General features: G+C 39.3%; 1 protein-coding gene across 5 annotated transcripts in view; it reads left to right on the top strand.

Annotated features, from left to right (window-relative positions):
• Positions 1-20141, top strand: part of RAD51B (RAD51 paralog B) — a 446199-nt gene that overhangs the window by 214060 nt on the left and 211998 nt on the right. For all 5 annotated transcript variants that reach the window (XR_012633866.1, XM_074909727.1, XM_074909731.1 and 2 more), the window contains one exon: positions 11759-11855. Coding sequence is in view for 4 of the 5 variants with exons in the window: in XM_074909727.1 (XP_074765828.1) it covers positions 11759-11855 (97 nt within the window). In the remaining variant the exon portion in view is untranslated. The remainder of the gene's footprint in view (positions 1-11758; positions 11856-20141) is intronic.

Raw genomic sequence — 20141 nt, 5'->3', positions numbered from 1 at the left:
GATGGAGTCCAAGGAAAATGCATGATCCTGTGAATTTTAATAGCAAATCTAGGAGATGATATAAAAAAATTGCTAGCAGGAATTTCACTGTTATCAGTCTCTTAGTTTGATTTGTCTTAGATCTGGGAAAAGGTTTACCAAAATAACCCTGCAGGACTGATCCTCCCTGCAACACAGAAGAGAGAACATGCTTCTACAGTGCTGCCTTTTGCACAAATTTAAGCCGTGACCTTGAGGACAGGGTTGTTATCCCAAGAGGTGAGAAATTTGCTTGAGTATAGTTTCATGGATCTGTGATTTTGTTTGGACAATCTCAAATACTGTTTTTCTGTATTAGACAAAGCCAAAGGGGGATGTGTCGTGCTGCGGTCTCAGCACAAAAATGACTCCTTGCATTTTTCTGAGTTCATTTTCCATCTTGAGTCCTAACTTTCAAAGAGGTTTCTAATGATTCATGTTTCCAAGGAAAGTGCACTCCAATTTAAACAAGTTAGGTAGGTAAATAGAAATCTGTCATTTTAAAATGTGACATAAATGCCAATTTTATTGGGGAAATACTGACTTAACTATATTTCCTAGTGAAGGGATTTAGAAGAAGTAGGATACATAGGCCAAGACAATGCCACTGAAATTCCAGAGTATCTTGAGCTACAAGATTTTTTTTTTTTTCCTCCCAAATATTAAAGAGAAGGAAGTGTGCTGATTTATGTACCCTACCCTCTCTTTCCTCTGGGTAATATCAGATCAGACATGTTTTGCAAGCGATCATGCACATACATGTTCGGGATTTTTTCTGTTTTATGATGGAGTTTTTATCTGCAGCTCATAGACAATTTTTTAAAATGTGCTTTTGTGGAAGAAGCACATGGGAGAATCCAACTACTGAGTAGCAAGGCTTCCTAAAATGCTATAGCGGTTTCAAAAAGTAGTAATAAAACTTCATAACACAGCGCATCATCATGTATTTTCTATAGGTTGCAGGTTTGTTTAGGAATAATTTCTTCAGAATATCTTAATTTATAAAAATGTTTGAACACTATTAAGTGGAAGGATGTTAAAGTTTAAAACTCTTACCATCTAACTTTGCAGGTTTAGGAGACAGATGAAATATACCCAAGCAGTTTTCTTTTGCATAAAAAATATTGCACTGTGTTAGAGGTTGTTCTTTTATACATTTCTGAGCCCTGGGTCACAGGGAAGTGAAACTGACGGTGACTTGAGAGGATGTTTGTTTCAGCAGCTGGGTGTTGTGTTTTCTGAATGATTTCTCCTCTTTTTTACAGCCATTGCAGCTATAGAGGATAACTGAAGTTTGTTCATGAGAACACTTTGAAATCACCAGGGACACAGTGTTAACTAAATAGGTCTTAGTTGCACTAAATAATACTGTCAGTGCCTAGTTTGTTCCTGCTTTCTTAATAGCGTTCTCATTTTGTAAAAATTACTGGTATATTGCTTTGACTGTCAGGCTTCTGTGCAATATCAGTTACTACCCTAATAATCTACAGACCTGTTAAATTGCCTTGGGCAAATTTGGGGGATGGAGGTATATATTGAAATTCCCTGTTACCCTGTACTCAAAAATCTACTGACTGTTATATACACTGAAATAAAGCTATATGATTATCTTAAGGATGGCCATTATAGAGAAGTATAAAAATCCTGTCCGTGTCTAAAATATGTTTGGTGAAAGGCAGCAGCTACCATACCACAGCAAGAAAAGATAAATTCTCTAACAAAATTGTGTAAAGCATGCTGTGATCTCTAACATCACCGTAGGCTAGAAAAGATTAGCTCCGCTTCGGTGATGCTGATAAAGTATGTTAAGTATAAAACAGCGTAAACCATGTGATGCCGTCTGGTGGTGATGTTAGTAGCTACCCACCTGTAAAGGTTAAATGAATAGACAAGGGGGAGCAAATAGTCCTGTAGTCCTCTCTTGCTTGCCTAAAAAGTAAACAGAAAGGCCCCAGTGCTGCAGGGCAGGCAGGGAAGTATGGTTTGCAGAGGAATTGAACAGAGAAGTGTTGATGGGATTTCTAGCACATCCTAGAACTGCTTTCTGCTGCTTCCACGAGGCACCAAGGAGCAGTCTGAACTAACACTGTCCTCCCTCTAAAAATGTTGGCATAGAGTCACGATGTGGGATAAGGTGGAGCTAGGGAGAGTGTTTTAAAAACTGCTCAGCAAAGCTGTAAATTACAGTAGCCTGTTGAACTATTCCAGTTTGTATCCAAGACCCAGCGAGTCTCCTGTGACCCACTGCCTTGAAGACTTGAAGGAATTAATTGGAAGGAATCTGAGGAATTAATGGAATTAATGACATTGAGATTGAGTTGTGCATTATATGCTATACCTCTCCAGACCTACATGTGTATATTACTATAAACAGTCTTTCTGATGGGCTTTTCAAAGCATCAAAATCAAATAAAAATGCTGGTACGCTAATTATCAGCTTGAAATAGGCTATGAGCCCTAAATAGGCCTTTGTTAGAAGTATTTCATTAGTTTAGTTCATATTCCTATTTAGTTATTAGGAAAAACTAAATATAGACAGGTGTAGAAAAACTAGATAAAATCAACCCCAAATATATAAAGAATTATAAATACATAAATAATTATAAATATATAATTTGCTGGATAGATATTAGATTGTCCTCAGTTTTCCTAGTGTGCTCAGGTGAGTGAGTCCTTCCAACTCTCTTCTTGAAATCAGGGTTTAGGAGTGATAGTAAAGATTTGTGGTACCTTTAGTCATTTTGCTTAGTGTCTGAGCATCTATCTCTACAATAGGGGTAACAATGTGTTTATAGAAAGCAGTGAGATTTAATGTCACAGAATTTGCGTAGATCTGGGTAAATGTGAATTTAGATCTAGATGAAGCAAGGTAGGTGCATGGCAGAAGATCTGAACTCAGCAAGTGAAAGGAAGGAGCCTTCAGTCTGCTTTCTGGTCTGCTAATGAAAGCTAACAAGTGCCGATAAACTAAACTGGGTTTTTCATTGAGAAAAATCTAAGCATGAATTTTGACTTCCTTGCAATCCTGTTAAAGAGTAGGAGACACACTCAGCTCTCCTCTCTGCCTGGAGCATGCCAGAGCAGAACTGAAGTTCTGTATTACCTTACTGATGTTCCAGACAACCCAGATTCTTCTCTATCCTTCAAAACCAAACAAATTAAACCAACGCAAAGCTCTGTTGCCGAGAACAGTGTGTGATCTAAGAGCTAACTGTGAATTCATTATTTTATTTATTTTTGTATGAGGGCATTCATCAGAAAACTCCCTTTTAAGCGGTGGTGTTTGCCACTTTGAGAGTGCAGCAGGTTTGACTGTAAAAGTTGCCTGTGGATGAGAGTGATTCTCTGCAAGGTACTCTGCATTGGCTCAGCCCCTATCAAGCCCGTCTCTTACTGTGGTACATCACTAGCTATGCATAGGAGTAAGCTCAGTTCGGAAAGCCATCCTTATGCAGAGGCTGGAAGGGAGGATGGAGGAGAGGGAAGGTCTGCTGGAAACTAACCCGGAGCTCTGGCAGAGTATGAAGGTGGGTGGCAATCCCTCTGAGGGGGTGTCTTACGCACATGGCCGCGCTGCGGGCGGGTCTGTGCAGGCTGCTGGATGTGAAGGCCTTCCAGGCACACAAACCTTACTCACGGAGCAGCACAGCACCAGACACACAAACCTTTCTCACTGAGCAGCACAGCACGAGGGTGCTGCGGCATGGATTTTGAAGGTTACGTTTGTGTTGGCTGCTTTCCTTGTTCACAGAGGAGGAAAGGCTAAAGACCTCAGGCTATCGCTGGGTGGTAGCTATTTCAACTTGAAGACGTGTAGCTGCCTGAGAACAGCATGCTTTTGTTTTGTTTTGCTTCTTTTTTTCTTCTGGTGGAAATTTTATTAATTCATTGTGATTATTTTTAAGCAGTTGGCAGAGATGTGAATAGATGCTTTACTTCTCCAGAAGGCTTATGGAATAGAATTGCATAACTTTGTACTTTTCCTATGCAAAGCAGAATAAATTGGATGTAAATACAGTGGCCAGTCTCTGAAAGATTCCTTGGTTTCTTCTGACTCCTATTTATACCCAGCGAAATCTAGTGACTATAAAGTGACCTCTGCTGCTATGAATTGCCTCACTGAGGAAGGAAATAGGAGAAGCTTGGGTAGAGATACTGTGGCAAAGCAGGAGCTGGAAGTCCTGTCCTAGGAGCTCTAATAAGGTTGCAGCTAGCAGTATTGTGTCCTGAACAACAGGTCTCTAATAATTTAAAAGGTGCTTGTGAGCTTTCCAGAGAATCTACTTTCTTGTTTCTATGCAGTTAGTGTGTTTGACTGCCCTTTTCTTTTTCCTGGATGTGGTGAAAATAGGTACAGCTGAAAACAAGCACAGATGAAATTCCTCTGAGGCAAGGCCAACACTTATTGCTAGATTGCTTATAGGATTAGGAAGTGTTTCTCAATAGGTTTCCAGTGGTTTGAGTGTATATATCTGTTATTCAGGGAATTATGCCAGATTCTGGTGATGTTGGTTGAGATGTGAATTCTAACTGCTCTTGGTACAGGGGCCCCTGCTTTGCCCTCAGTTAGGGTAGCTGCTATGCCTTTGTGTCTGAAAACATCCATCTACTTCCGTCTAACATGGGCATCACCGTTACAGCCTATGCCTCTGTCATGTATAAACAAGCTGGCTGTAAGAGGTACTTTTTCTTTCAACTGATTTGGATTAGCAACAGTTGTTAAATGTGGGCACTTGTCTATTGCTTATGCCTGCAGTGAAGGAGCTTTGTGCTACTGTTTTAGAGAAACATGTAAAAGTACTTTTGAGTATCTTTGTTAGTTAGGCCTTGATTAAACACCAGAAGTGGTGTTTGACTTTGAACATGGGAATTTATTCTAAGACTTTTTGCTTGCGATGGCTGGGCTCTGTAGAGTACTTGACATTATTTTCATTCTTCCCTACAGAAATCTGAGATGCTGTGGCCGGTGGCTGCTCAGTTTGGGAGTATGGGACACCCACTGGGAGTGCTGGGTGGATGTGGTGATTTGCTGGGACCTGAGATGATAAACCGTTGGGTTTTCTCTTCTGTATTTGGTCTGTATGAGCCAAAATAGCTTACATTTTCTAAGAATGAAGATATGTGTATATATATGTGTATATATTTAATCTCCTATCATAGTAATAGTTGTGATACAAATATGTTTGGTTTGGTCCTGGAGCCCAGAATGCTCTTGGTTGTGGAGAGGCTTTTCACTGGAGAAGCCTGCTCTCCTGTGAGGTGAGCCCCTGCAGAACGTCACTGCAGTAGCCAGCTTCAAGTGCCTGGTAGCCATGGGTACCTGAAATTCTCTCTTTAAAACTCTTGTTATGTTGAGGAGCTCTCAGTGTTGCAGTTCAGATTTTTCCTTTTTCTGTCAGTAACTCCCTGATTTCACTGAAAAAGCTCAGGTTTAAAGGAAATTTTATTGCTTGTGAATGTTAGGTACAAGTCCTGCTGAGGTCTTTGACGACTTCTGACAGCTTTTCTGGTAAATGGCTACTGATGCTGAATAAAAATTCCCTGAAGAAACAGAAATTGAAGAAAAAGCTAATTTAGTAAGTAGCTTAGATGATGATCACAAATACCCTAGTACTAAGACAAATGGTGGTAATTTAGGGTTCTTCCTTGAGCAGACCAATGCCAGTCTCACAGAGCTGTTCTCACAGCTGTTTGAAGCGTGCTGCTTCACTCCAGTTTTCTCACTGTTCACTTTTTCTGTTTCCAGGTTTGCTGCCTGCCCCATCTGGCTCGACAGTAGTCACCATTGTTTTTACCTGTTGTTGACTGCTTGAGTGCCTCGTTAAAAGCTCTGTGCTTCAGGGAAGGGGAGAGGTGCCTCCTCAGGGACCAGTATGAAGAATAGCTGGGGATCAGTAAAACTTACTTTCCTTCTTCTTCAGCATGCTGAGTCAGCATCCCAGCCCCGCTGACTGTCACTTGTACTTGGTGCTCTCTAGTGACATTGCCTGAATACAGTGAAAACCACAAAATACATGGACTAATAAGGGCGGAGTAATTTGGGATTATTGCAAATGTCCTTGTACTTGCTCTCCCAGCTCAATAGGAAGCCTTTAATAAGAGTTTTCCTAAATAGTGTTGCATGTGAAATGGGGAATTCTGCTCTGTTCTTTTAACAAACAGCTATTTCATGAGAGAGTGGGGGTTTTTTACCTCTTGGTACATTCCAGAAGACTTTATACCTTTGCTGGTTACTGATTGATAGTTCTGTGCTGAGCTCCCTTTAATTTTGCAATAAACTAACAAGGAGGCTGAGACCACAAGTTTACAGAAAATGACTTATTTACTCAACTGGATTTACAAGGATGACAAAGTCAGATTTAGTAGTTTCAGTGTGGTCCTAGGAAGGGCAGGAGGAGTACTTGAAAAATTGTACTGTATAAATAACCAAACAAAAAATAGTTTGCTTATTCTTCTGTGTAAAGCAGTCATATTTCAGTTTTTAGGCCAGCTCTCTCCCAGGACCTGCAGGGGCTTTCCACATATGCAGCAACTGTGCTATTCCCAACAAATGGGGCTGTTGGGAGTTTAGGCACCTTAAATAAGTATTTTTACTTTTCTACTGTGCTTCCAGAAAACTGGCATCTGCTGTAGTCACATCAGTGGAAGGAGATTCTATTTTCATAACAACATGTAAAGATTTCAAGAGAATATAAACAGTGTTGAATTCTGGATTAATCTTAGAAGTAACAGTGACCTGTCTAGAACATGAATGCTGTTTTCCTTGAAAATTTCTTGTTTCCATTTTTTTTTGCAGGTATCAGCACATATAAAAATTGGGGAAGTGGTCAGAAGAGTAGGTATTTTTTTAAGATATCTAAAATCAGGAACTGGAAAATGTGTTCCCACTGTCTCCTTGTGTTTATCTCCAGGGTTTCTAACTTTAAGGAAAAGGGTTCTTCTTTCTGTCATAACACTTCCAATAGTTAGAAGGGGTTATTTTACAATTTAAGGTTGCTATGCTGAAGTAAAAAATCTTTGTAAGATTGGGAAATTGTGTGGTCAGTCAATTGTGTGGTATTTTAAGTAGTAGACTTTTTCCCAGAAATTATTTGGAAATTTGAGTGAATTTCTACAGTGTTTGTAATTCTGTCAGAATTGGAAGGCTGAGGACTGTAAATTTTCACTTGTTAAATAGCTAGCTTAACCAGTTGCAAGTGAATAGGCTGAAAGGTTAAAGGCAATGGTTCATTGAACTCCATAGGAGACTGCGTGGGGCAAGTTTCCAGTGTTACTGAGCTGTCTAGCTGACCTTTTCATATTTTTTTTTCCTCTTCTTTTAGCAGTGGAGGATGTTTTCCATTCATGCACAGTCACTGGCTGAAGGAGCCCTACACCTTGTGTTCATCACAAAGTAGAAACAGTAAGAAGTAACACAACCTCCTTACCTGTTACATATGTCAGGACACAATTGTGTGTGGAGATGTGTAATTTTTTTGTGACTGTTACTCACAAAGTGTTAATGGAGATACTTTGTTCCATTAATTGATGCTGGAAATAGGAGCTCCTCTTACAATATCAGGTATTCCATAAAGCATGATGTATTTTAAAATACTATGTATTTCAATATGATAATATTAAAATATAATGTAGCAATATTCTCATTGTCGAGTGTTCTGCCAGAAGATAATAAACTCTTGACTGGCATTGAAGCTCTTAAGTGGAAGCTATGCTTGGCTGGTAATGATGTCCAGTATCTGTCGAAAGGAACCACAACAGAGGCAACCTTTCCTTACCTACTTAGACTGAGGACTTGGCAGGTCTCCTATACTAAACAGGGTAAATCTGATCTGTATGTGAATGGCAGATCTCCAATGAAAAGTTGAGGAAGTGCTATTGCTAATTCAGTGCAAGGCACTCTTTCTAGTAAGGCTGCTTGGACTTGTGACCCCAGCCTGTTTCCAGGCGCTGTTTAGCAGTGAGAGGCGGTCTCTTTCAACCTAGCAGATCAAAGGGAGGTACTCTAACCTTCTTGTTGGTGGTTTGTAAGATACGGCATCGTTAAGATCAGAACTAGCATTATATTCTGTGCACGCACATATGAAGCAATGTGTGAGACTCAGCTGATTCTGTCCATGCACAAATGTGATTACTTATCAGAAAGCCACACAGCTGTTTCGCTCCAGATCTCCTTTGTCTGCCTGTATGTTCTCTCCATATTACAGTCAGGCTTAACCATTCCTTCAGACACCTACTTGCAACTCTCTCAATACATTGAACTATTTCAAAGGACAGGAGAATGGAGTGTAACCATGTCTTTCAGGTCAGTGAAGGAGACTTCAGAGAAAAGTTAGTACATTCTTTAGATGTGACACTGAAATGCTGTGGTATCAACATTCAGGACTTCAATTTGAACATCTGTAGGATTGGGGACTGCTGAAAATGTAAGGCCTTGTATGAATGGCACTATTCACTGCTACAGTATTCATGACCAAAGTTTTACTTTGAAAATACAAAAGAAAACTTAGCACTTTCTAGTAAGGGCATGTGATTGAAGTTTTGAAGATAGATGTGTATATTCAGAGGAGTTCTCTAAATCAGATTGCCTTAACTTTTTTCTTCAGAATTGGAGCTGAGTAAGGGCCAGATTTTTCCTTTTGTTAGCAACCGGTAGTTTGTTTGAGCTGGTCAGAGTTTGGAGCACTCTGCACACCTGCAAAGTGAGGTTCAAACTGTATTATGGTAGGTGCACAGAGATGAATATTGGTTGGTTGATAATAGGAGTACTTATACTTGATGCAGTAAGTGAGGCTGCAGAAGTGTGACAGAATTTGATGCCAAATTTAGTGCTTAACTAACAGCCTCTTGGCTTGTACTTACGAGAGAATCAAATCTCTGTGTTGGCTCTGCAGGCTTGCAGAAATGAAGAATAATTTCCAGTTAATTCCAAAATAAGCATTCTGTACATGCATATGGCTTCATCTCAGAGGAAGTGTGCTTATTCAAGATAGTATTTAAACATGTATTTAAGCAAATGTTTAACTATCAGTGAAGTCATGGAACTAAGAATACACTCAACTCCCATCCTCAGAGCAAGCCAGAGAGGAACATTTACTTGGGTAGGACTCTGTGTTTTTAAACTGAATTTTAAACAGTATAACAGGGTGTCTAGGATATTGTTCATATTGAATAGTTACTGAAGGACATATCAGAAATTGAAATCTAAGTTTAGAGGTGTAGCTTGAGTTAAACATAAAGGGTAAAGAAGATTGCCAGTCCTACAGCTAACAGTGTTGTGGAGTTCCTGGTTAGAGGAGGCCAAAAAATCTGGAGGATAAAAAAATGCAGTTGCATTATTCTTGTTCATTTTGCTTTTGATTTTTGAAGTCTTTAAAGTTAGTTTCCTTTGAAGGAGAGCAACATGAAATAAGGTGTTCTTAGGTCTTTTTTTTTCTTTCAAAAAAGATACTTAAGCACAGTAGCTTTTCTCTAAAATGTAGTGCATAAATAATAAATTACATGATGGCACAGTACAAAGATTATCTTGGCACAGGACTGGGATGACTGAATTGCTTACAGAGCTTTTGACACTTGTGAATAGTGTGATCATTGCAAAAGTGTGCCAATGAAAACTTCATACCCCAGCAGTATGTGTGTGTGTATAAGTTAATGTGTTCTAATTCGGCACATTTTCTAGTACCAGATTGAGGAAGAGCTTCAGTGTTGTGCCATGTTGTTGGTGTATCTTATGCCTGGTTGCCAGAGTAGCCTCTATGGATAAGCGAGGCTGTGGGCTTTGTGACACAGTGAAAACGAAGTGAAGAGAGTGTTAAAAAGGAAAGGTCTCACATCCCATTGCTTATCCCTCCTGACTCTTGGCTGCCTCGTTTCATTTGCCTTGAATCAGTTTTGATGTTCATCGTATCACAAGGATAAACTCACTCACTAAAATGGAAGATAAGTAAGTACCCTGGCAAGAAGAAAGGAAAAAGTGACGTTCTTTCTTCTTTGTTGTTTTTATTAAATATTTAAATAAATTCTCTTCTTTGTTATTAAATTGAATCATCTTACCTTATAATCAGATGAACAGGACAGCCATCAGTGGCTTCAAGGGGTTGTGTGTGCCAGGCCTTTTCCTGACTGCTTTTGGGTGCTTAAAGGTGCACGCAGCAGCTCTGGGGTGTGATGCATTTCTTGTGTGTTTGTCAACTGTTGTTGGTAGTATTGCAAGCTGTACCTTAAGAACCTTAGCCTAGGTGTAAGACCAAACAAGGCTGTTATCTTCCATGTCTGTGTTCACTGCAGTGATCATAAATTCCCAGTCTCAAAAGGTACACCCTGTGGTTAAACTGGGCAGGGTGGTGATAGCCAGCCGAGGTTTGTCTGGAGCTTGCTGTCAGTAGCAGAAGAGCATGAGGGACATTGCTGTGGAGCTTTGAAGGTCTTGAACTCCTGTTGAGCAGGTGAAGATTTGACTTACAGACTTTTCAGTTTAGTCCTGTTGATACAGTCCATAAAGCTGTCAGGCACCACCTTGCCTGTTTACAAGTACAGAGATGGGTGGGCTGACATGAGCAAGGAGGAAGAGTTGTGGTCTTGGTAAAGGTCGCAGGCTCCATCACATTGTTGGTAGCTCGTGTCATGCTGCCTGAAGAAGGTGCAGTGCCCCGCAGCACCACCGCTGCAGTTATGACTGTGATCTGATACAGCTTATGTGGGGTCTGGAAATAGAAAAATAAAATGGAGACTGTGTTGTGTCATACTACTGAAAATGTTAGAAAGCAGGAGGAAGCCGTGGTCAGAGGGAGGGAAGAGCAGTGGAGGGAAGAGCAGAGAAATTCCTCTTCCTTTTAGCAATGGCAAGCTGTTAATTTATTCCAGTAGCGTAATGAAACCACATCAGCAGTGTACAGAGTACCGTGTAGGATTCCTTTCTCCCTTCCTCATGTGTCAAATACAGCTGAAGACAGTCCATTAATTTCTAAGAGAGTTTGGAGTGGAGTCTGTTCTCAGTGCAAGTAGAAGGATCATTTTGGTTCTTTAAAAGGGAAAAAAAAAAAAATCTGAAAGTTTTTGTCAGTCCATGAAGTGGAGACCTGTAATTGTGGAAAGTGCAGCTGCTTAGAGATCCAAACCATTAGGAGCTAATTGTGTTTTTTCCTATACTCTTCTCTCTATGGTGTTCACGGTGTTTGCCTTAATATTTTCTGTTACTAGAAAAAAGTATGTGTTCAAAGGTGCAAGGAACTGTTCATCTCTTGCAAGCAAGACCATTGCTCATGCTGTCAGAGGAGAGCACTGTGTGGGTAGTACATTCTGTTGTTTTATCATAGTCTTGTGATCCTGAAAAACACTGAAAAAAAATTTTTGTGTAAAGATAGCCCTGTGAAATTTAGTACTCTTGTGCTTCTATTTGCCTATGAAGAAAAAGATGCTTATGGTAAGGGGCATCAAATTGTTCACTGGAGGATGAAGCTCTTCAGAACAGTAGTTTCATTTTAGGCAGCTGTATGTATCAACATACTGTTGTTTAGTATTTCACCTTTTTAACAATACCCCTTTTCCTGCACTTCTTGCAATTATCTCTTTCAGTTTCTGCAGGCAGTTCAGAATTTTCTGAGTGTTGAATTTGCTGAAGGTCAAAGGAGAGGGTTGCCTGGATGCTGTGCCTGGAGGATTCCAGTCCTTGTCTGGGCTGCTCTCTGCCTTCCAGTAGCTATAAAAATTCATTTCCCTTCTCCCCCTCCCTGTCTCTTTGCAGGTTATCTTGACGAATCAGATTACCACATCGTTGAGCAATGGCCTTGCCATCCAGGCAGACCTGGTGTCTCCAGCTGATGATTTGTCCCTGTCTGAAGGTAAGAGATCCCTTCTATCACAACTGAAACTCTACACTGACACAAATCCACATTGTAACTTCCAATCTTCTGTTGATACACAGGGGTCTGTGAGAGTCATCAAGTCTAACATAAAACAGTCTGGGAACAAAATTATTTTTCATTTTCTCTGAAAGTCCATTTATAAATTAAAGAAACTAAGTGTATTAACTAAAAGGATCTGACACTTTCTAAGGGCTGGGAATGAATTTTTCAAGCCATGTCAGTTCTATAACATGTTCCTCAGCATTGGACTTTCATTCACATGCATTTAGATCATTATTTCCTCAGTTTTCTAAAGCTGCTGCAGAGTTAATACACAGGCAAGGTTACAGATTTGATCTTATCTAATGATTATTAGTCATTCCAAAGAGGAATTGCTGGTCACAAATGAAGGAGACCAAATACTCAGTCCTGTCCCTTGCATCATGCTTGTCTGGTTTTCAAATACAGTGCCTCAAACTGCAGCTCTCAGTATTGTGTGAATGTAATATTCGGTTGTGTGTGACACCATATACTACTTTACATCTTCATGTTTCTTTTTTCTTCACACAATTAGAGACAAGCACACATATTTGGGTTAATAGTGAGGATTTACTGTGCTAAGAAGAAAAGATAATTCTGAATCAAAGTTTGCAATGTAATATCATAATTTCAGCTTTCCCCATTTGCAAAGAATAGTCAGAGTACCCTCAGTCAGGGACACATGCAGAGGAGTTTGCTGTTTAGAGTTCAGTTCATGCATAGACCCAAATGTATGATGTAAAGCAATGCTCACCTTTCCTGCAAAGGCATGATAATCGCATGTAGACTTCCTACTTTGTACGATATGGGTATTTCCCCTCTTTCTTGCCTTGTTGCACTTTCTGGTAGTTATGGTCAGCTTATCTTTGTTTTGGTTGATCACAAGCAGCCCTCTCAAGCTTGTCTGACTTAACACAAGAACAGTTGGTGGCAAGAAACAATTAAGCAGTGGTTAAAACTGACATTATTTCTGCAACTCATTTCAATGCACAAGAGAAGGAGGTTGAAGATAGATTAAACCGAATGTCAGAGAGTAGCAAATAACTTTACTGTAATATCTTAACACTGATTGATGTGTTTACTTCATAATTTTGCCACTAGGAACTTGGGCAAAGCACAGCCCATTAAATCATTTTGGAATTGTGCTTGTGGCTTTTGTTGGCTCCATCCATTGCCAAAGTATCTCTGAAGTTCATTGCTTGAATATCGCTCCCTACCTCTGTCAGAAAGAGTTGAAGTTTGGTAACTAGATTTGGAGGAGGAAGGCGTCATTTTTCATCTTTATGATTTCCTTCTTGGCATGAAGTTGTTGCACATTGTCTCATTAAATGCTCTTGATCACAGTACTTGTGCTCCTCTTTGTCCTTCAGAATTGCTCTGTATGAACTTCTTCTGAAAAGAAAGGCATAGCTGACTCTGAAGTGAAAGTAATAACAAAATATGTTCTCAGTATAAAATTTTTTTTTCCTTGTGGTTAAAATATTTGAGAAGTCTTTGGAAAAAAGCATGGAATAGTTGTAATATTTCTAAATTTTCCTGCAAATATAAAAGATTCTCAGTACTGTGTGTGAGCTGTAGTTCAATAGTATTCTGAAGTCAGGACTTCGTAACAGTAACAGCTTATTAATGAAGCTATCGTGTTGTGTCTAAACTCTGTCACCATTATTTTTCACCTTTTAACCCAAGAATGAGTTAAAATGTGTTGGTGCTCTCTGTGTGTGTTTTCCTTTGTTTCTCTCATTCCTTGTTTCTAATTAAGGGTCTTAAGTGGTAAAATGTGCCAGCATGTCACTTGTTGAAAATGCAAACCTTTGTTTAGCCTCAGAACAAGAACGGTAGAGACAGCAGCAGTGCAGGCTCCTTCAGTAATTAAAGTTTTATCAAGGGATGCAGGACTGATAAAGTTCTTTCCTTCTCTCCCTTCCCTCTTCTGTCAGCTACCATTGACACGGCATTTATATGTTGGGACAGCACAGGGCATCTCCACACTCCATGGTTTTCTCCTGTTTTTCTTATCTGTAATATGGCTCTTTCTGTATTTCCAGTTTGGTTCAGTATTAACCCATGCTGTCTACCTGTGAATAAAAGCAGGATTCCAGGCCCATTCAGCATTTGATTTCCATGTTTATCTTACTTCCAAAAGATACAGGTGTGGCCAGTGTATGTTTTGTTGTTTTTTTTTTAACATCGAGGTGTTGACCTGAAAAAGTTCCCTGCTAATTTATTTCATGTTAGCTATTGAACAGCCTGAAAGTAGCAATATTCTTCTGACAATCTTGGGTACTTTTAGGAGTCCTTAATGAATTAGTCTTGTAGGATTAGTGTGATATTTGTAATACTGCTATTTTGCAACTGTAGAATTTGCAGGAAGGAGTAGTTAGGTGATGAGCCCAAGTGCACAAAGTGGTTATGTTGCAGAGGCAGGAATAGAGGCCAGATTCATGACTGGGTTCTTACCTCATTCTTCCTTTTCACTCATCACCAACTAAAGCTGAATTTGAACCAGTGACCTAGATGTGAAAGGACCCATAACACATTATTAGTCCTGTAAGCAAATCAGACACCTTGGTTTGTGTATGTCTAATATGTTGTTTTAATCCTATCTGAAATCAGAGTTCTGTCACTGTAAATGGTTTGCTAAAAGGGTAATCTTTCTTGGACAGAGGCAGAAATTAAAATTTCAAACTGCATGTGCTATTAGAAAGAAGTTGCATGTTACAGTGGCTTTTGTTTTTTGCTCCTGGTTGTGCTTGAGAAGAGAATTGCTTGGGTTATGTTCTGTTAGGCAAGAAACCAAAGAAGCTGTTCATCTGATGTGTGACAGAAAGTTAATCTGATGAACAAACTGAAAGGACATTGTCAAGCTGTTTCAGGCTCAAAGCATGCCTTCTGTAAAATTGTAATCTAGTGCATGAAAACTTGTGTCCTAAAAATATGTTAGATTTTTGTGAGAACATTAAAGACTTTATAAAAGCAGTGCTGGATGTGAAATCCCACCATTTATGTAACAGTGTAAGAATTATTGAACTATTTATTGATATTTCTTGTAGGAAATGGTTATGTCTAGCTATCCCAGATCTGTACATACTTCTGCTTCAAGACAGGAAAAAAAAAAAAAAAAAAAAGCTTAGTTTGATAGAAATTAAAGTGCTGTATAAAATACAAGTTTCTCTACCTGTGGGCTGAATCCTTGCATTCATTTGGCCTTTACATGTTTGCTAGATTATCATCTGAAAGAGTTCAGGCTAATTATGCTTTTCTGCAGCTCTGAAATTTTCAGGCATGTAAGGCTGTCACTTGTTCCCTAGGAACCAAACTCAGTTTTTACTTGTGGCTGCGCCGTTCTTAGCCATCTTGCAAACGCTGTCATTGGAGGTTATGGAGTGGAGGATGATGTGAATACTGCTGTTTCATTTTCATCCTTGCTTTATGGAATAGCCTCTGTTTAGCTCTTCCAGTAAAGGACAACTTTAAGAAGCCTTAAAGTTATTTTAGATTGAAGAGATGGTTAGACAAGCCTAGGACTGTCACTAGGCTTGAAGATGTAGCTTGAAGAATTAATTATTTATTATTTAAATATATAAAAAGTAGCTCTTACCCTAATTAAAATAATGTATCTAATAATTAAAAAGATAGATTTAAGTTGCATTAGGGTAAATGAACAATACAAATGGAGTGCAAATGACCACAACAAAATATTTTGTATGACCGTTAATTAAAGTTTTTAAACAAGTTTTCTGTGGCTGTGACTGTACTGTTTTTGTTATTTTTTTGAAGTTCACATGACTGGATTTCACCTAATGCAGGGAGTTGTTAGAAATTAATTCTGAGCCTGTGTGTGTGAGCACTAGCTTGGACTGTGACATTTGTGTGTTTCATTTGTCTTCTGCGAAGAGATAGGACAGTATGACCTACTTCAGGTCCATTCTAGTCCACCAGTGCCTATCCTATTAATATATCTGCCAGCTGCAAGCTCTGACTTCCTCTTGCAGACATCAAAGCCAAACTCCATCTTTCTTGGAAAAAGTTCAGGAGTGTGTTGGTATGAGTAAGAACAGCATCCCCTTCCCAGTGTGCACAAAGCATCAAGCAAAAAAGGAGTGCTGTCTCAGGCTTCTTCAGTCTCAGCTAGCACTTTCAAATATTTGTTTGGAAAAGTCAGAATTATTTTGTGTTTAACATTGTCTGTAAACTTGTGCTAGCTCTGGGGAGGCCAGTGTTCAATCTTCTGCCATTTGTGTTCATCAAACGGTTTGTCATAGCATTGTATATTTTTAGTGCATGGTGTGAGCAATGAGCTTAGTCTGACCTTTTTGTCTTTGTTGCTGTGATCTTGAATTCTTTTAAGCTGTTGAGCAGAAGTAGGCTTTCGTGTTGTGGAGACTGGAGAAAACTGAGCTACCATAGTATCTCCCACCCACAGGATTTTCCTACTTTAGGGGCAGAAGATTTGAAGCTGGAATCTTTCACTTCTTTGCTTTGCCCATGATCTATCAGATTGTTGTTAAATAATTTTATTCTTCAATCCTCAGTTTACCATTTTTTAAATATGGGGTTATATTTTTATTTTGAAACTTCTTTTTCTTAATATTTCATGATATTCCTATGGGCAGAATAATGAGTTGACCTGCTGTTCACGCCAGAGTAAGACCGGTTCTGTAGTTTATTACTTCTCTCCCTTCAAATTCCTTTTTTTCAGTCCTGGTGCCAAATGGAGAGAAAACACTGGAGGAATTACCAAGAGAACTGAGGGGCCCCCAGAGATCAGATGCTGTTGGTTGGTTTTGGTTGGTTTATTTATTGATTTATGTATACAGTTATGCATAAGGTTAGACCTGCAGGTGACTTAATAAAAATAAAAAAGAATATTCTGTGAGAACACAGACATACCTTTTTGCACAAACTGTGAAATTATGAATGAAGCGGCTGTTAAACAAGTTTCTAAAATGCTTCCTCCTTGTAGTTCTGAAGGTAATGCAGAATAATGCATGTCCTAGGGAAGTGCTCCAGCATGATATGAATTTAAATAGATTAGAAGATATCATAACACTCTGGCACATTTGAGGCATTTAGTATTTTAGCTGAATGCTCTGTAAACCTATTGCAGGCTTGAAAGAGGAGATAGTTTGTATAGAATCATTGAAACAGTGGTGTTAATTATAATAGTTTTTAAATAGGAAAATTAATAAACTAATATCCTGTCATTTTAATATGAATCTACTCTGACTTTCTGGGACCCAAATATTTGGGAATAGTTACCAACCCCCCTTTTTTTTGTTACCATTATCGAATAATCTGTGTGGAGATTACTAGGCCTGTTTATGAAACTCAAGAACCACGTGGCATGGTGTAAGAAAGATCTTTTGACTGTGACCCCTTATGTAGAGCCTGTGAAGGTTAGTGAATTTTAGATGTGCAAAAAGATAATGAATGCAAATAACACTAGTGGTATTGCAGATTATTTGGAAGGTGAATTTCAACAATTAATCCATGTGCATGCATACTGAAGAGTAAATTTCCCAACTGAGACTGGTGTGCGGGTGTGAACCCTGAAGACTAAAACTGAAAAGGCAATGGAGTTCTCTTCTTGTTTTTATTGAGATGGTGAAGTGCTACAACATTATTTTTTGCCCTCCACAGTCATGATGATACAGGGAAGTGTAGTGAGACTTGCCTCTGTTTTTACTGTGATACGAATTTCTGCTTCTCACCTGATGGTTTGGTTGCCACTCAGACCCAAGGCCAACTACCCTCCTATGATGGGACAGGAGAACTCGGTGAGCCACAGGATTGTGCCTCCAGATCTGAACCCTGGGTATCTCTGACTTTAGTGTGGGAGTTGATAGATTTACTCAACTTGTTCATGTGAGATGTAATGGAACAGCTGGAGTTGTTTCTTTCTAATACTTTATTTTGCTGCTGGGCTTCATGTCTCAGCTGTCTTTTAAGAAACTACCCCAGCATAGAGCCTGCTAACAGTGCTGTGGGAAGCCTTTTGTTCCCTCAGTCTGTTCTGTCTTTGAATTACTTCTCCAGCTTCAGACCCTTCATGAAAAAAATTGTTAGGCCCACATACAGTGAAAGGTGAGAAAGGAGCTCATCTTCCTTAACTTGCTAAGTCAGGATAGTATGTTGCACATCCACTTAAGGATAGGTGAGCAGTGGGCAGCAAAAAAAAGGAGGGATCTTTTTTCTGGACTCATTAATACACATTGGAGGGAAAAATGAGCCTACTCAGAATGGGTTTTTGTTCTTGTGCTTGCACTGTGTTCATGTTTCTGGTAACTGTGCTCCTAGCAATAGTGGAGTACGCACCCCAGTGCTTGCATGGAAGGAATAAAGTCCTTCCGGCTGTTGAGAATGCCTGAAGGAAGTGCACCATCATTACAGGGCTTGGAACAAATGATATTAACCATGAGGGGAAATGATACTGTGATTGTTTCTGCATGATGCAGGGTTGCGGTGGTGTATGGAACAGTTAGATTTCATGATAACAGTGGTCATGTCAGCCCGTACTAATTTTGATGCTATATTTCAACAAGTGGGAAGTAGTGACATAATAACATCCAGCTAAATTTTAACGGCTTTTTAATCAGAAGATAAATCTCTCAGTAAAGCAGTGTTACAGAGGCTGTACATGTCTGTGGAAGTTTTAAGCTGAATGACATGCATAATTACTTGATCTAGACTATGAAAGGGTTGAAAACTGTCAGCAGAAGCATTCAAAGGCCTCTAATGTATCAGTTTAAGAGAATCTCCATTCCTCATTTCCTAATTGCTGTGATGATAGAATACCAAGTTTTACTGCTTTGTTGTGGTTTCTTTCTGAAGACGTGATACGACTTACAATCATTAATCAACAATTTGTAATCCAAAAACCCTTCAGGTACATTTGCTGGGAATCACTCATCTATATAATCAGAGGCATGATAACAGAAGTGCTTACAGTCATAGTTGAGTGGTTAGGAGTTACCACCTCTCAGCTGCTAAGTAACTTACCTCAGCTGTGAAAAAGTGCAACCGAGCATGTGCTGCACCTTCTAATGCAAAGTAAAATGGGTTTGCATGAAGCCTGCTACCCACACTAGTTTATTTCTTCTTTTCCTTTAACTGCACTAAGCTGAGAGCATACACGGGTTAGTCATCGAATTTCAGTTGATGGTGCATAGCTGTAATAGCTAGTGTAACAAGATTGCAATTGGTCATCTCCTTATGCCCTAAATATATTTAAAATGCCCTAAATATGTTTAAAAACAAGATGAGCTCATATATTTTAGTGTGGGTGAATGTAGAAACTGTGTTCTCTTATATATTGTAATCTAGACTTTTGTTTATACCTTAAGAGTAGCGTTAAGAGACATGGCTATTTAATGGTAGTTATTCCTTCTCCTTTATCCTTTCTTTGCATACTGTGCAGAATAGAAAAGATCAACCTGCATTTTTACTGTGGTCCTGCAAATCAGTGGTTTAAATCAGTAACATGAGACATGTTTGGCTCTAAATTCCTTCTGCAGCCCGATATTTTACCCCCGTGTTATGGAACTGCTCCAAACTAACTTATCTTTAAAATTACGTTGTAAAAAAATGAATTCATGGGTAAGAAAGTGCTAAACGCCATTTCTTCCCATGCACAATGTCCAATTAAATTCTGTCTTAACTTACGGTGGGTTATCCTTAAATCTGTGCAGAGGCTGAGGAAAGAAGTATTAATTGAATCCTCATCATTCAGTAGCATTCAGTCCCATTTCTTGTGGAGGTTTATAGTACCAGCACTGGATCTCTCTTCTGGTGGAACTGGGAGGGATGAGAAGGATTACTATACATGGGAAAACATCACTGTGGGAATTTGGCTTGTGGCACTGCATGAAGCATATGGCTCACCTGCAGAACCTGAACCAGCTAGGAGTGGCCATAGGTGCATTTGTTATGCCAAAAGGGAAGGCAGGGATGAGGGGACAGAGGATGACTTCAGAATCTGATGCCTCTGTTCTATTTGCAGTTCCAGCTGGTTTTCCTCTGGGTTTGCTACAGGATGTTTGAAAAAGTGGCTCCTTGTTAATCTCAGGCAGCCTTTATGATTGATGATTCCCCTTAATCGTAAAAAGAGCACATTGGTGTTTCTGCTTGATTTGTGCGTATTTCCTGCTTTATTATTGTAATAATGATTTATTGTCTTAAATGATGGAAGTTTTATAACCTGTTAGCCTTTTTTGGAGGTTGAAGCTGGGTGCTCTGGCATGTGAA

Source organism: Athene noctua, chromosome 6, assembly GCF_965140245.1.
Source record: "Athene noctua chromosome 6, bAthNoc1.hap1.1, whole genome shotgun sequence".
Taxonomy (NCBI): domain Eukaryota; kingdom Metazoa; phylum Chordata; class Aves; order Strigiformes; family Strigidae; genus Athene; species Athene noctua.
The sequence above is the reverse complement of the archived record's forward strand: the minus strand, read 5'-3'. Positions and strand labels throughout refer to the sequence as shown.